General features: G+C 43.3%; 1 protein-coding gene across 2 annotated transcripts in view; it reads left to right on the plus strand.

The window, feature by feature from the left end:
- Positions 1-17,893, plus strand: part of HEMK1 (HemK methyltransferase family member 1) — a 48,609-nt gene that overhangs the window by 18,018 nt on the left and 12,698 nt on the right. For both annotated transcript variants that reach the window (XM_066615118.1, XM_066615117.1), the window contains exons 5-8: positions 7,660-7,821; positions 11,386-11,450; positions 14,684-14,733; positions 16,496-16,601. In XM_066615118.1, the coding sequence (XP_066471215.1) occupies positions 7,660-7,821; positions 11,386-11,450; positions 14,684-14,733; positions 16,496-16,601 (383 nt within the window). The remainder of the gene's footprint in view (positions 1-7,659; positions 7,822-11,385; positions 11,451-14,683; positions 14,734-16,495; positions 16,602-17,893) is intronic.

Genomic DNA, 17,893 nt, shown 5'->3' on the forward strand with positions numbered 1-17,893 from the left:
GCCAAAGGCCTAAGGCTTTTTAAAAAAAAAAACTGGCTGGGTGGAGATACCCCTAACTCCCTGCTGAAGGGTGTTCCAAACCCTTGAAGTCACCACAGAGAAAGCCCTGTCAGTCAACAATGGTGCGTGAAATCTAACCCCCCAAAACTATTTTAATAGTTGGCTCAGCTGGCTCAGGTGATTCTTAAGATATTCAGGGCCCAGATCATACAGAACTTTAAAGGTGATAACTAGCACCAATTGAACCTTGAAGCAGATGAGAAGCCATGCATTTCACACACAGTTGCAGTTGTATCTGCCAATGGCAAAGTCCCTGGCAGCAAGCTCACTGCAGCTTTTTGCACCAGTTGCAGTTTCTGAATGTTTTGTGAGGGTAACCCCATGTCAAACACATTGCAGAAATGCAGCTAAGAAATTACCAAGGGATGGATAACATAGAAGAATGTGATCCTTCCTAAATTCCAAGCTAGGCCTTTGGAGCTTAAAAAAGCAAAACCACTCAGAGTTGTGCCTGGAACAAATTAGTAGCCAATGTAGATCTTTTGGTACTGGCAAGACAGATTCTAACCAGCACATCCCCATTAACAGTCTAACTAACTTATTCTGAACCAGCTGAAGTTGCCAAATAATCAAAGGCAGCCCCACATATAATCTATTACAGCAGCAGTTTTTACAGCAGTGGGTCTGGGACCTATCAGTAGGCTGTGACCCAATTTTTGGTGGTTCATGAAACTGACAGGGCAGATTTCAAGGGTTAAAGAAGCTGCTACTTGAGGGGAGCACTACTGTCCAATCACCATTATAACCACACCCTTTGGGGTTTATAAATCAGGCAGCAGCCTCTAGGGCCTCTAAAAAGTTTGAAAACCACTGTATTACAGTACTCTAGCCTGGCTATTACTGTAGTAATTCTGTCTAGAAAGGGCCATAGATCTAGCAAATGTGAACAAAGGAGAGCAAGGGAATTTCAGTTGGCATTCTGATTTAGGAGATGCCTCTCTCCTGCTGTGTGCTGAAAACATTATTGTGTCAGGTGAACCTGTGGAATGCCTTGCCAGAGGCTGCCGTGATGGCACCTGGCCTTTAAAAGGGAATTGGACAGATATATGGAGAAAAGGTTCATCACAAGTTACAGTCGTGATGACTGTACGCAGCCTCTACATTTTAGAGGTAGCTTGTTTCTGAGTGCCAGATGCAAGAAGTGGTAACAGGACAACAGGTAGAAAGCTAACAGGCCTCTGTGTGCTCCCAGAGGCATCTGGTGTGATACAGGAAACGGAACTAGAGGGCTCCTCTAAATCAAGGGAAAACAAAGCAACCTTTTTGTTTTGCTAAAAAAAAAAGCCAGGAACATTGGAGAATTCAAAGTCCAGAATTCTTTCCCCCAGTCACAAGCTTTCCAGGTTCAGAGAGTTTCTGATGTGGAAGAACATTCTCATCTGGATTACCCTTTGAAATGGTACAGTCCTGGAGGGTTATGCAATCCTTTTCTGTATAGGCTAGATTTAGCAGAAATAGCCTCTTCCCTTTGGAAAAAAACAACACTGACAGCAGAACGACTGAGAAATCCAGAGAAGCTGTGGGTCCTCGACTCCACAGGCATGCTTTGTTCCATGGCATACAATTATTCATTTATGTAGCATCATCTGTGCACATGGCATTTCACACAGTGAAAAAAATGGACATCCCAAAGGCTCCCAATCTAAGAGAGAGGAAAGGAGGGAAGTGGACTAGGGAAAAATATGGAAACTAATTTTCAAATACAATTTCCAGAAAGTTCAAGACCTCCCAGATCTGCCCAACAATATTAAATAATCAGCACACGCACATACATATGACATTGCTTTAGGTGCTCAGCTCCCAATGTTCCCATGTTTTACATGTTCTACCATCTCATAGATTGTGCTTGTGCACAACTTAGTCTCAAGGCACCCACATCCCATCTGCTTGCATTGTTGCGTGGCCTGCTTGGATGTGGAATATTGCGACAGGCAGGTAGCACATTGTAGCACCTGCTTGCATCACGTGTTGAGGTGGAGCATCCAGTAATTTTAAAATGGTGCTTGGCCCAAAGGGGGAAGGGCTGCTGTTGCTGTTCCCCCCTCCTCCAAGTGGTGAGTAAACTATGGGGTTGCTTAACGGGCAGTGGAAGGGGGGAGCCATAGCAGGTGCCCATGACACACAAAAGAGAACTCTCCTCCATCTTCTACGCAGAGACAGAGCAGGGCAGGGTGGTGTTTACTGGAAAACTTAGGGTAGGCATCCTATGTTACAGTTCCCAGGCTTTTTAATACATGAGCAGATGTATAAGCACCTTAATTCTTCTCTAAAGCAAAAGATTTTTTAAAATGCTAGAACTGCTAACTCAATAAATAAGGAACACTCAATAAATACTAGCACACAGTTTTTGGTTCTATTTAAAGCTGAAATCAAAACCTTTTATTGTGATGAAACAAAACCCACAAGGGCTTTGTCCGTAAGCACAGGAGTAACCTTTAGTCATTTGCTGCAATCATTTGTATTTTTGAGGTAATATTAGCATAGCGGGTGTCATGGCAGATTTCTTTACCTCAGGGTGACAGTCTGCCTTTACCATCAGAGAGCCCTGTTCGCCTGCGCACCTGTGGATGTTGACACCTTCTGTTCTGAAAAACAAGCAACTGGAAAGTGGGTCAGAGACCAGCAGAGGCTGCAGGAGCCTGGAAGAAAACCCATCTGTCTCTCCCAGTTATTCCCCACCATAAATGTGTTTGTGGCACTAGAATTGGTTGCTGTAGAAACAATTAGCATGTTGCAAACACATGAAAAGGTAGCAAAATGGAGCAGTTGGGTAAAAAAATCCCTGAGGGTTTTTTTTACAAAAAAAAACAAAAACATTGGTGGTGGGTAATTGGATACATTCACACTAACATGAGCGAAAAGATAGGTATTAAACTGGGTGTTTGCTCAGTTAGGGTCTTACATCCATAGGTTACTCGGTCCCAGCCATGTTTAGGGAGCGAAACAATCCCCCCAGCCAGATTGTTATGCATTCCAGAATTCACTCTCCCTAAGAATGAGGTGGGGGGAATGAGTCCCAAAAGACATTTACCCTGGGCTGTGGTCTCACTAATGGCAAGTAGTAATGATAAAAAGGAATTAATAGGAATCTCTGGGATATAGGAGTAATGCAGGGTTTTGTCTGTATAGAGTAACCACTCACAAAATCTCAGCACAAAACTTTGAAATGGAATTAAGAAACCTTAGTAAGATTTCACTCTCTCAACAACATCTGGTTTTATATGACAACATTAGTATGAAGGCACGATGCAGTCCAAGATCAGTACAGCCTGTCCCCATTCATGCCAGCAACCCACTCTCCTTTTCATACCACTTTCCTCAATGTGCATCATTTCCCTCCTCCCCCCAGTTATTTATTGCCATGTATCAACTACCAATCCTTGCCCCCCCTCTTTCATATAAACACATCAGTCTCTTGTGTAACCCACTCTTGTGGAATGACTTCATCACACCATTTTTGTGTGGGGTGTGTTTAACAGAAATTGTCCCAAAATGAAAATATTCAAAGTTATTAGGTTAGTAAAAAAGTCATTTTGAAGTTTCTTACACGGTGTAACACAGTAACACAATGATATTGGGGGTTTTTCATGAGAAAGCAGTTTCAGTTAGACTGGTTTCCTATGTGAAAATGAGACAACACTTCAGATCCACAATAAATGTATGCACTAGACAGCATCCTCTCATTCTGTCATGCCCTAACACACCTGCTGCTTTGTCCATCTTCCTCAATCAGTGGCTGTAGAAGAAAGGAAGGGAAAACTAAGTTCTGAGGACCGTTCAGATCTTTCCACTATGTCCATAAAGTAGAAATTGCAGCAGCACAGAGGTCTAAGTGGGTCACCAAAAAGAGAGCCTAAAAGAGATCACTTTAAAACACACATCTATTTCCTCAGGTTCTTGGTCTGAAAGGAAATGCTTGTATACTTCCTCAGGGACCTTCATCATCCCATTTAGCTGACATTGTTGATGTTATGCAGCAGAGAAACCTAGTGACCTATCAGCGAAAAAGGATTTGTAGTTCAGATCAGAAATAGTGGTTCACAAACTGACTGGTAATACATTAGACCGGCCATTTTCAACCACTGAGCTGTGGCATATTGGTGTGCCACGACAGATCCACAGGTATGCCGCGAGAGTTTGGGGAAGAGTCATTTATTAGTTGGGCCATTGAGGGATGTGAGCACCCCACCAACAGTATGGTGTGCCTTGTCAATTGTCAAAAAACTGATGGTGTGCCTTGGCAATTTTAGTCCCTTGTCAGTATGCTGTGAGATGAAAAGGCTGAAAATCACTGCATTAGACATTGTAAGCCAAAAAGGGCGAGCTTGCATTCCTCTAAGATCTCTGAAGTAGGACAACTTTTCAAGCAGGTGAACTTTCTGTAAGTCAGGGGAGAAGTTGCTCTTCTGGAACTGAAAGGGGACACATGTCTTTTTTTTAAGAATATGGTTGACTTTGTTAGAAACTATGATCAAAGCAGAATTTCCTTGCATTATAGGGAGGAATGAGGACAATAATAGGGTGGAACATTTACTGTTCTAAGAAAATGGTTTCTGGAGGACTAGGAAGTATGTTGCTGACTCCTCTAATAAGCAACATTACCTTGCCCTGACCTGATTATAGTTAAGGCAACTTTGACTTCAGTGGGAAAAGTCTTACCTGGGAAATAGTCATACAGCTGCTGCAGGAAGGTCCAAGAGCACACATAAACTTGAAAAGACAGGATTCCATTACCCAAGTACTTTCAGCTGTTCTGCTCTCTTGATTTTCACAAAAGCAATGTGCTGCTGGCAGCAGTGATAACAACAGTTTTCCTCGAATTTGCTGACGCAGTTTGCACCTACACCAGGAAAGCATGATCAGCAAAAGTGTCCTTAAACGATCCAGCCTTCTGGCACTTTATAGCAACACAGAGATTTCAGCACTCCAGGAATTTCATGTACCAGGAAAGAGTGCAGTTAATCAAGGATATAATCCAAAAGCATATATAGTAGTCACACAAGGTAGTGTTGCTCTGGGCTGCAGACTTAGGGTCAAGATTAGGCAACATGCAGCAGCAGCAGATTCCTTTGTTGATACCTGGGCCTGTGCAAATAAAGCGGAAGCTTGGGCCAAACAGGAGTGTGCAATGTGCACTGCAACACTTTCCCCCGGGCCCTGCCTGTGATTTACTCTTTTTTTCTCTCCACCAAATGTGAGCAATAAAAAAAAAGATACATAAGCAGACTGAAGTGTGCTGAAGCACTAAAATATGCCAGAATACAGAAATGTCTTGCCATTATAACTGATAGGATATTATTTCTCTAATGTTGCTCGTCAGTTTGGCCATCAAAGCGAAAAACCCACACCTTTTTTTGCCATTCTGTAGTAGATGATGATGGTGATGCCATAAGCATCCATAATTTCACATAGAGTATTCTGGCAATTGCAAACTAGATATGAAGCTAATTCTCTGCTGAATAGCATCATTAGTCTATGCTAGCAAAAAGAATAAAGGAATCCAAAAGGAAAGTATTTCTAACAGTATTTTTTTCCATTGAGTATATGCATTATGTACTGCAAAAATCACCTCAGTTTTTTGGGTATTTCCCAAAAAAGGTGGGTTGAGACTGGTCGTTAATTCTTTATAAAACCTGGAACAGAATATAACATGAGGAACTAATCACTTCTCATTTTTGTTTCAAGCCATTACAACTATGCTGTTCTATTCCTTGTTAATTTTTGTTAAGCCTCACTAAACCCAACATCATCATGGTCTTACAAATTGGTTACTTCACAATTCCCTTTCAAGGCCCTTCTTTCAAGCAGACTATATCAGATTTATTGAGGATGCACAGTTGCAATTGCACAAATTCAGCATTGATGAAGAAAATATGCTGGCCATTCCAGGAAGACAAAGTCTGCATGCCCAGGAAATGCACAAATGCATCTCCTAGAACAGTTAAAGATAAACACAAAATGAAATTAAATGCATCAAGAACTCTGGTCTGGAAGGAGCTTTAACTGTGCAACTGGAGAGGGTGAACCCTCTCTGCCATAATTACACTAAAGGCTGAAGATACATACAACCTAGGCCCAAATCCTAACCAACTTTCAAGAACTGGCACATGGCAATGGGGCATGTGCTGCAATCTGCAGTTGGGTGGCACTCATGGAGGCCTCCTCAAAGTAAAGGAATGTTTATTCCCTTACCTTGGAGTTGCATTGCCCTTATGTCAGTGCTGAAAAGTGGGTTAGGATTGTGCCCTTAGTTTCATATGTATCCCCACAGCACTGGATCGACAGATCATCAGCTTGGTAGAAAAATGTTCAACCCACAGGGATATTGCAATGCAAAGAACTGCTTGACTTCCAGTATTTACTAGTCACCATGAGTACATCCCACACACCAGACACCTTGTCAATCTAAATCAGGGGTCTCCAAACCCTGCCCTGGGGGCCAGATGCGGCCCACAGTGAACCTTTATCCAACCCGCAGCCAGCCTCTTGTCTCCTGAAAGAGGACTGAACACTCTGTTCAGTCTCCTGAACAGGACTGAATATGACCAGAGCTGTGTTCTGATTACATCTGGAGGGTGTTCTGAGGGCTGGAGAGGCTGAGTGAATGAGCCCACTCATTCATTTATTCATTCACCTAAGTTCCATCTCTAATTTATTTATTAAAATTTTATATTTAAATTTTTTTCCAACCCTCAGCACTGCACCAGGTATTTCATGCGGCCCTCTGGCCAAAATGTTTGGAGATCACTGATCTAAATAACTGAAAAAAATGTTGCAAAAGCAGCTTTGGATTTCAGTTCCTGTTTCCTAGAACTGGTGATTCAGTGAAAGCATTTCAGAATAAAACCTCTCTTCTATCTACCTTGAAAAAGCATCATCAGCTTTTCCAACAGCTTTGTTCTGGTATATATTGCATCATTTTCTTTTGTTGCAGCCAGGAGCAATGACATAAAGGCTAGAAGGTAAAAGGGGCACAATTATACTTAGACTACTATCTAAAAGCAGTTCATTTCAGAGACCAGAACACTGGTATGTAGAAGAAAGAGAACAGAAAAGCTTAAGATGGAGCAGGGGAAATAGGAAGGAAGACAGGAAAGTGTACTGAACCAATGCCCTGTCCCTGAAATGATCTCTTGGGTACTGAAAGCATCACAGCTACCTAGCTTGATAGGCAAATAAGAACTTAAAAGACATCCTCTCAAAATGTATGATGTTTTTGAGGTACATGAATAAATACTGAAATTAGATAGCTTCATAACTGGATTTCTTTCACTGCACTGGACTTGTATGTTTGGCTTTGCTCTTTTTACTGTTCTATATCTGAGCAACTTTTTCATTCTTTTTTTTTTTTACATAAGAAATAGCCAAATATGTAATTATATAAGAGTGGCATCAGAAAGGCTTATGTTGAGAACTGAACAGGAAATACAAAAACCTTGCCTTTCATGTTCCATTGGATCCCCACCATGTCTCCTCTGGTATACTGGGCCAGGGCCTACAAAGTTGAATTCCTCAAACCAGCTAATCTCAAAGGTGTCATAACATATTTTGCCTTCAGAAGAGGAACTGAGAAATCACAGATCTTGTTTTGCCTTCTAGGAACTAGTCTCCCTTGTTGTGAATGAAGAATTTAGCAAGAGATTACCCTCCGCGTGCTGGAAGATGCCCTGGCTATCCCCAGAGACTTGTGGCCCTGTGATCTTAGAGGTTGGCTGCGGCTCAGGGGCAATCGCTCTGAGTCTGCTGAGAAAACTGCCCCATGTGAGTTAAATTATTATACATACGAAAACACCAAGATACTTCATCCCCTTCATTAAGAAAAATAAATAAAAGAATGTAAATGAGAAAGAAACAGAAGAAAGAAGGGCTACTGTTTCCAAGTGTTTGTTGGCTAAGACTTTAGTAAGCATGGTCAAATACCACGTTCACATTTGATCTTACAGGTGATATCCACAGGGGATAGGTTCCTGCCAGTCACATCACTAGGGTTTGCTTCACCTGTGCAGGAGGCCAGTGTATCACCCCCATGATGGACATCCTCCCATACACTGGCAGGAGCAATGACCCGGGTGGTGGGCATGGTGATGCACTATTGCCCTGCCCCCACTGGTTTTTTGGCTATATCTTTGGCTATATCTTTTGATAGAGCACAGATATTTCACTCCAGTTTTTTCATTGCATTCTGCTGTAAATTATGCATTGAATGATATTATATAACATGATTGTATCATTCCTACAAACCGCCATTTTAGCAATTTTGGTCACTAGTGGTGTCACCTTACTAACTCCTTATTGGTTCCATGCTGTGTCATAATAACGTCTCATTGGCTCTTCAAACAATCAGTCTCATTGGTCCATTTTGAATTAAGGAAATGTACTTTTTTAGTTACATAAGACAGTTGCATTTTTGTTTTCCGGTTTTTTGGCCATCATTTTTGTTAGAATGGAGATATTTCACTCCAATTTTTCAATGCATTTTGCTGTAAATTACTAATCAAATTGTGTATAGCATGATAGTATTATTCCTATAAACCGCTGTTTTGGTCACTAGTGTTGTCACCCCCCCATATGCATCACCTGGTGCAGTCCGCACTCCCTGCACCCCCCTAGCAACGCCACTGGTTCCTGCTGTTGCTGTTGATACCTGAAGCAGCAGATAGCAGTGAACCCTGTTCAAATCCCCCTCTCTGTCACTCGCCTCTCTTCTTTGCAAATATTTCTGAGTCAGTCAAATCCTCAACCAACAGCACTTCCATCTTGTCTAATTTAGACTGACTCAGAAATGGATTCACACCCTTGTTTTGAATGGGGTTACATTCCCCTAGTAAGAGCACATTTGCCATTTGAGAGTGCTCCTTAGACCCAGTCATTCTGATGGAAAACCAAGTAGCGGTGGTGCCAAGGAGTACCTTTCACCAACTTTGATTTGTGTACTTCAACTTATGCCCCCTGGGGGCTGGAGATAAGAATAGGCCCTCAGTTTGGCTGTACTTGTCGTAAGAGGCGACTAAACAGCCACCGGGTAGATGGGACTCGTCAGCCTGGGAAGGCAGCTCATCTGAGAGAAGGAAAACTCTGATCCCAAACCTCCACTGCCTTGTGGCTACATCCAGTTATGGAAAAGGCTTCAGGAGTCAACCTCGAGGCAAAATCCGGAGCCGGAGTCCCTGAGGCAGTTCATGGCTGAACATAGTCACGTTCTGGCAACTCCTGCGACGCCGCTGGAACCAACCGTATTGGCTTCTGCCTTTCCATTGGACCATTTCAGCGACGTGGAGAGGGAGGATTTGCTGCATGGGTAATAGCCTATCCTCCATACCTACTTTACCCAGGCTTCACGCACTGGAGAGGACACTCTGTTCCAGAGCCACCATTCAGAGCGTGACACCATGGTCTTCCGAGACTGAAGGATGCCAACATGCACTTCAACTTATTTACAAATATCCAGTCTTGTTGTCAGCATATTGTTGTTGTTGTTGTTGTTGTTGTTGTTATTATTATTATTATTATTATTATTATTATTATTATTATTATTATTATTATTATTATTATTATTATTATTATAATACAGGTATTTCTATACCGCCTTTCTTGGTCCTCAGATTTCTCCTTAGTCTTTATTCAAGGCGATTTACATAGGCAGGCAAATTTAAATCCCCGTAGGGATTTTTACAATTTGAAAGAAGGTTTCTGTCTTTCAAGAAACCACAACATTCAGATGTTTCTTTCTTGATCTGGTCGCACATTCTGGCCTCCATCCTCCCATGCTCAGAGCAGATGGAAATAACTTGGCTCAGCTTGTCAGCTGCTTCAAGGTCGCACGGTGCCGGTGTCCTCAATCTGGCAACCTTTGGATGTTATCTTCAGGCAAATGGAGGCTCAACCCTCCAGACCAGACCTCCTGCCTGCATACTAGTGACACGACAACCCAAACCCCCAGATTACTTCAGTGGCTTCACGCAGAAGTTAGAAAGCCTGGGAACAGCATATTTCTCCTTGTGGCACCCCATAGACCAAAGGTCAGGAAACCGAGCAAAAGTTCCAAAGTACCTCCTGGGACCTGCTGTCAGGGAGGGAATGGAACCACCTGTAAACAGTGGCCCTCATCTCCTTTCCTTACAGCAGTCCCAGAATAATACCATAGATCTGGGGCTCCAAACTATGGCCTGGGGACCACATCCAACACGCCACAAGATTTTATCTGCCCAACATTTTTTCCCAACCACATGTTCTGAAAGTTAACATGTTCAATTCTATCCGCTACACTCATTTCCATATGGTCATAGTGGTGGGGCGGCCCAATCCTGAGCTGCCCAGAGCTATGGGACCTGGTGGCTCCACGGAGGGCTCTGGCCGGATCCAGTGCCTCCCGCGCTACCGCGGGAGTCTCCTCAGGAGAAGGGGACGTTCATCCCCTTCCCCCGAGTAAGGAAAGCAGTCCCACAATGGGACTACTCACTTTAGTGGCGACTGTTTGGTCGCCGCTAAAGTGAAGGCGCTCATGTAGGGCGAGCAGCCCTGCCCGAGCGCCCTGGATCCTGCGGAGCTCAGTTCCATGGACCGGCCTCTCCCCTGTCTCTGAGAATGCCCCCCACACCCTCGACCACGCCTCCCCCCTCCCCGGAACGCCTCCCCCATGCCCCCGACCACGCCCCCATTTCCTGTTCTGCAGCCCAGTGGTCACAGAGACCGCCGAGCCGCAGAACGCAGGCGCCCACCGCACACTGGCTCACATTTGCGCCGCAGAGGCGCAGCATGGACCACAGGATTGGGCTCTTAGCTGGCTGAACCTCATTTTCAGTCACTTGGGCCGTATGCTGTAAGACCCTCAAACCATAATTATTCAGTGTTAATCTCATCCCTACATAAAACAAATTCGGTTTCTGCATGTAGACTTTTCAACAATGCTGTAAAATGACCAAGGTGAGGAAATGGTGTCATTTGTGCACATACATAAACAAATCACTACAATCTGAATTTCTGCAATGGATTGGACAAAGATAGTATGCTGTGCATCGCTCCTCTCTGCCTTATATAAAACGGATTTTTTTCAACCAGCAAAAATGTGTAAAATATGCAATGTAGCTCTCATATGAAAGTTTGGAGACCCCTGCCATAGATGATGGTTATCAAACACCAATAAAAGGTCCAGGAGAATCAGCAGGATTCCCCCCCCCCCATCCATTTAAACATCACATTGGCATTGCTTATCTCAGTTGATTTTTTTCAGCAAGAACTTCATTTTCCATTTGCACTTCTTCTTCCACCAGCTTGAGAAATGTTTACATGTTTGCTTGTGTTGTACTTGTTTCCTTTCTTTCTCAGAGCCGGGTCATTGCCATAGATAAATTAGAATCGGCTGTACATCTCACCAGGGAGAATGCTGAAAGGTAAAAGTGCATCTGAGCTGTTTGTTTGTTTCTTAGTTGAAACAAGAACTGAATTACCCATTTGGGGGGGCTCTTGAGCTAAACCACAAGACAAATAAGAAGCTCAGCTAGTCTTCAACAAATAGTCAGCTTACCTACCAAAGCACTTAGTGTAGCTGGAGATACATGAAACTAGTAGAGAAAACACACTGGGCCAAAATAGTGGAAAATATCACTAATAACCAACGATCACATAAGTAGCTCATAATTCTCATGTTGTCAGTACAGGCAAACAGCTTGATTGGATTAAAAATGATAAATGGGAATTGATTTCAAGGTACAGGAGTACCCCAGTATCTACGGGGGTGCCATTCTGGAAGCCCTCACAGTTAAGTCAGTTATGTCAGATGCAAGGGAGGGCACCAGGATGAGGTCTCTTGTTATCTGGTGTGCTCCCTGGGGCATTTGGTGGGCCGCTGTGAGATACAGGAAGCTGGACTAGATGGGCCTATGGCCTGATCCAGTGGGGCTGTTCTTATGTTCTTAAGTGAAACCATGGATACCCAGCCTCTGCCAGGCTCAGAATGACTTTTAGAGGTAAAAAAAAATGCAACTTCCGTTTTTTTCAGAAAAAAACAAACAGAAGTGACATTTTAATGTCTTATAAGGCATTAGGAGGCCAGGGAAAGCCCTCAGTGACCTTATAGGAGCTCAGTGGCTTTCCCTAGCAGAGCTCCCCCTGCTTCCATAGGGAGTGCATGGTTGGGCGCACGAACCCAATCTGTAGATACAGGTCTCCCTGTATTTCTATTGAGCTACTTTCCTCATCTCTCTTGGTTGAATAGATACAGGGGTTCCCTCTTTTTCATTATTGAGGAAAGCTTCAACTTGATAGTATGTTCATTATCAAATTTTGCTCTCTTATGCCAAATGCTGAGTAATTCTTCATCTTATGGGTAGAATATCCCATCTGTAAATGGGGAATAGGAAAACAGCTTCAGGTCACTGGTAATATTTGGTTCCATGAGGCCTAAATAATTACAGTCGTGTTGCCATAATCCTGGGATTGGGTAATCTCAGTGTCTGTTTTGAATTGGTAAATTAGACATTGAAAAGTGTAAAAGAGAGTTGCCAACCCTTGCTCTGTACTTACTCTTATTTCAACCAAGAGAGAAGCGGAAAGAAGGAATGACTTGAGATGGGCAGCAGAAGGCTATAGCAAAAACAAACATCCTTGTTTGTGTACGCAGGCAATCTTGTTTTAGGCTGTCGACACTGGGAGCCTGAAAGCTGTCTCCAAATCTTGATCATGTCAGGGAGCCCTACGTGAAGAAATGCAATTGTGGCAAAGCAGACTCTGTCTTTTGCTCAAATTTGGCCCTTATGGTGATGCACAGTGCAAGGAATCCACCTGAATTCTCTAATTTTTGGGTATTAATTGGGTAAACTGTCTCCCTCCTTGCTAACACAGCAGAATATGTGAAGGAGCTGCTGGTGGGAAGCAAGTATGGAGCTTTTGCAGTCAGCTTCACCTTTTTGTTTCTCGTTACAACCTTGAGCTATTTTTCAGGAGAACAGCATGTTAAGCCTTGTTATCTTCCCATCTCCAATTGTGGACTCACCCTCCCTTTTAAAACTATATGTTTTAACGTTAGTGTTCCCCTTGGGTAAGACCCATTTTTGGCTAATGACTACCACACCTGTAACTCCCAAAGGCATGTGGTTGCAGATGGAGGGTGTGTTTTTTTTTTCTTCTCCATTTCTAATGAAGATATGCCTTGTGCTTATGATCCCTCGTAGTGAAACATGGGGCTTGGTCATGAGTCTTAGGTCCTAAATATCACCTCTGACTGCTTGTTATTTTTGTGGTCGTGTAAGAACTTGCTAAACAGCTCTTCTCTGCTCTTCCACTCATATAATAACTACTCTGCAGCCACGCCAGAATACTGTACAGCTGCAAAAATTTGACTTAATCACAGTCCTATGTGCAGTATCTGTCCATTGTCCAAAGAACTCAGGGTGGCTTACGTGTGGGATATCCCAGGTTAGTCTCACAACAATCCTGTGAAGTAAGTTAGGCTGACAGGTAGCAACTGGTCCACAGTTGCACTGTGAGGCTTGTGACTCAGCTGGGGCTTGAAGTCAGATCTCTTGGTCCAAGTCAAAGGCTGTATCCACTATACCACTGTACCCTGCCATGATATTACATGCTATGGCATTTACCACATCACTGCTGCCAATACACAAACCACACTCATAGTGCTAGTTTCAGATAACCTCTGTTCAGATTCAACTTTGTGACTTGTGGGCAGATGGGAGCAATGTGCTCTGAGGTGTTGGGGAGCTGGTGGCGGTAGATATTTCTCTGCACTTTGCTCCCTGTTGCTTTCTGCATCAACTGAAAAAATGCGCTTGAAATGCTGTAAGCACTCCCCTGTTCCTCCTGATGGCTTCTCTTTTTTATCTGTATACCATATATCCTTTCATCTTCCCTTTCTGTACTTCTTGATGGCTCAGTTTGTTTCAACCCAATCTACCTTGCTGCTTCTTCTTCCCCTCAAGATGTCTGACATTCTGAAGCTTTTCTATAAGTCAGACAGGCCTTCCCACTCCTGCATCAAAATTTCTGTCTTTTATTCTCTTTTAAAAATTTAATTCCTGCCTGTCCTAAGGCACAAATTCACCAACAGTTCTGGGAGTCAGTTACCTCTGCAAGGTGCATCTTACCCTATCCAAGAGAGAATCCAAAATCCTTATATGTTTATTTAAAATGGGGCATTTATGAACTTGGTGCAAAAGAAAAAAGAGGCAAATGAATCTGCTACAGGAATCTGCAGTTATAATGAGCTAATAGTGAAGCAAATAGAGTCCAGTGGACAGAATACTGGCTCGGCTAATGCAAGACTCACCGTGCAAGCTGGATGCAGCCTCTGTGTGCCAGTGCACCTCTGTGCGCTGGCACGGCTTGCTCCTGAGGAGGCACAAATGTGCTTTACGGCACCCTCCTAGCCTAACTAATGGTTCAGATTGCGCCCTGAGAGAACTACAGCAATAAGGAATGCAAAATTTGTCACTTAATTAGAAGTTCTGTAGAAATGGTAGGTGATGCATAAGTTTGTGCTAAAAGAGAACCACATGATTACTTCACAGTGTGAAGATTAGATAACATTGCTGCTGATTACAGTGGTGCTTTTGCACCTGCAAGTTTGCTGTGATGGGTTTTAATGATGTTTTATGTGACTTGATATCCATAGGTTACATCTGCAGGAGAGACTAAAAGTATTTCAGCATGATGTCTCTTCTAGTAAGTCCCTTTTGTATTTGCCCTTTTAAAATACTGCGAAGAGGGAGAGATGAAATATGTCTTGCATGTAAGTGCAAGAGAGCCGGAAGAATGCCACCTGCATGCCAGGTCACCATGCAGCCACCTACAGCATACAATTTCTGATAATAGCTTCTGAACCTCCAGTCGTCCATCATGCAGTGTCCCAAAACACATACAGGTGGGACCTCGATATCCACTGATTTGACTCACCGATACTGAGATCCACCTTTAAATGCCTTGTAACGAGGAAAAAAGCACTAAAATCCAATTTCCCACCTTTGTGCTGTTAAATAATTATAATTTCATTCCACTAGATTCCATTATTCACCCTATCTAGTGGCTGAATGTGGTATAGTATCTATACCAATGCATTCTGGGGTGACAGCAGTTGTAGATCTGGGGGGGCATGGATGTTTACTCCCCCCAACTGTCTGCAGCAGGGAAGGGTGCCAGTGGGCTGGGGAGCAAAATTGGGCATGAGGGGAGCGCCCACTTGACAGTGCGCCAGCAAGACTGGCTGGAATGGGAGCTCAGGTCTACCCAGCCGGTAGACCTGGACTCCAAGTCCAGGCAGGAGCCCAAGTCTATCGACCCAGCTAGCCTTGACCATGGAGGTCATAAAGTTCAACCCAGAGCCCAGGTCAACCTGCCTGGTTGGTTGGTTAATCTGGGCTCTGGAGTTGGTAGTGCTCATGGCCTCCACGCACCCCCCACCCCAAACACAAACACTGGATCCACCTCTGGACAATGGAGGCTGGAATGGCGGAATGTAACCCCCAGTGGATAACGAGGCATAACCTGTAATTAACAAACTCAGCATCAGAAAGAGTAACATTTACTATAATGTTACAGCAGGCATTCATACAGCATCAAAAAAGTGAGGAAGTTGCATCTGAGAAGCTCACTGGTATACACTACTAAGCCCCCGATGTACATACTAGTTCTGTTCTGGAGGTCTCTCCGGAAGTTGGAATACACGTCTCTCAAAACAGCCATCTCTTTCTGACCTAGCGCTATCATGCCTGCATGAGAGCACCACAAAGGACATATTGTGCCTGCACAAAAGCGCCGACACAGCTGTGCATCACACAGCTGCCCATCAGTGGGATGTCCATAACTGAGGAAGCCAGTGGATATGGTTTCAAGGATACGGTTTCATGATGCAAGCGCTGAGTGCATTCTTGCACAAAGCACTCAAGCTGAAGCCTTGTATGGTGCTGTAGGGCAGTGCAGTATTTTCAATGCTGTCATTCTGCCTGGTTTTGAAAACAAAGCTGCTTGAGCTGCAGCCACAGATTTGCTTATGAAAACCATAGTCTGTTGGGATTTGTGGGCTTTACTGCTGGGAAACACTTTATTATCTGCAGCCTTTTATAATAAGACTTTTATAATAAGACTTATGTTTACAGTCATTGGTAGCTCCAGTATAGCTCTCAAACTATTACTTATTCTAAAATTACCATATCTTACTTTATAGGGATTATTTCCATTTCTGAATGTAGCCAGATGCTATAGTTTCAAGTTCCATTAAAACTTATTTTGCAGTCTGCCATTTATATGTTTGGATGGGACTTTTTATGTGCTTGATTATTTGGGGGGGGGGAGAGGGCATGTATATTTGCAAGTTATTCTGGCAAGATGGGGAGGTATATGTCAACTGATGGATAAATGCATTTAAGTTGATAGAAATCTTTGAGCTTATTATGCCTATACATTTGTTTTGGTCCTTTGTTTAATGTAGGTTCTTGGAAATGCCTACTGCCTTGGGGTTTGGTAGACACTATAATCAGTAATCCGCCTTATGTTTTCCATGAAGACATGACTCACTTGGCAGCAGAAATCCTCAGGTACTCGGGCACCTCTTCCCACTGAGCTCACTTCATTTTGTTTTTCTCTCTTTTTAATGAAAACTGCTGCTGGGATACTAAGGTACATACGTGATAATCCACGAGAGGCCCAAAAATAAGATCTCCCATGATTTTTAAATTGTTAATAGCAGCCACAAGGGTTCTGTTTTGAATCAGGAAAGTGGCACAGGGGAGGTCCTCTCATGCTATGTTCCTGATGAAAATCACTCCCCCCCCCCCCGTGTGTGCCCCATAAGGGGAGGGGAGGAGGATACAGGTACTTTATGGGTAACTATGTGTTTTGCTTTTTGGGGCAACTAGAGCAGCTCATGGGGGGCAATTTTCATCAGGAAAATAGTGCATGAAGAAAGGATTAACACCCCACACACACACACACACACACACACACACACACACACACACACACACACACACACAATGTAACAGTCCTGATCCGGATCAATCAGCTCCACAGCTGCTCTTACCTTTTAAAAAAAAAATCCAAGAGATCTTTCTCATAGACGTCAAAATGTCTCGTTTGCTCTTTAACTGGCTATCTGCACTGGTACCTGGCACTGCCAAAACTGCATTTCAGTCTCTGGAGAATAGTTGAATCAGCTGAAGGCATTTGCAGGCATTTATTCAGAGAGCTATAATCACCATTACTAAACTGAAACAATATGTCAAAACTGCTAGTTCAGTTTGTCCATATGAGTTGCTTCTTATATTGTCAAAGATTTCAGGTTCTCCTAAACATAGGACAAAGAATCAAGTAGCAAATCCCATCAGTAGCTCATCTGCCCTCAGTCCCTCCCTCACCCCCTGGTGCTTTTCTGACTCCCATCAAGTTATGGTTTTGGAAGTTTGCGCAACTTGGAGAAAAGCAATTAGGGAAAAGGGGCTTTAAGGAGGTAAGATGGAGAAGAGAAATGTTCTGAACTCATTACCCCGCATCCCTTTTGCTGTTAAAATACCCTCCTTTCCCCCATTTTCTTTGTCTGGAGCAGATCTGTGTTGAAACTCATGGTTCTGACTTGGTCATATCTCATTTTTGTTCATAGTATTCAATGTAAACTAGTACTGTTACTTGTCAAAATGAGATGATAGTGAAACTTGGTCACAGCCACAACTAAACTCATGTAGTGAATCTGTTCACTGTAAATCAGGCAGTATGTTACAGTGAGAGAAAGAGCAATAATCACCACCACCCCAAGACACACTGTTTCCTAGTGAAAATTATATAATTGCTCTTTGTTCTCCATATTGCATTCTTGCTGGACTATAAAGTTAAG

The sequence above is a fragment of the Tiliqua scincoides genome, chromosome 2 (genome assembly GCF_035046505.1).
Source record: "Tiliqua scincoides isolate rTilSci1 chromosome 2, rTilSci1.hap2, whole genome shotgun sequence".
Taxonomy (NCBI): Eukaryota; Metazoa; Chordata; class Lepidosauria; order Squamata; family Scincidae; genus Tiliqua; species Tiliqua scincoides.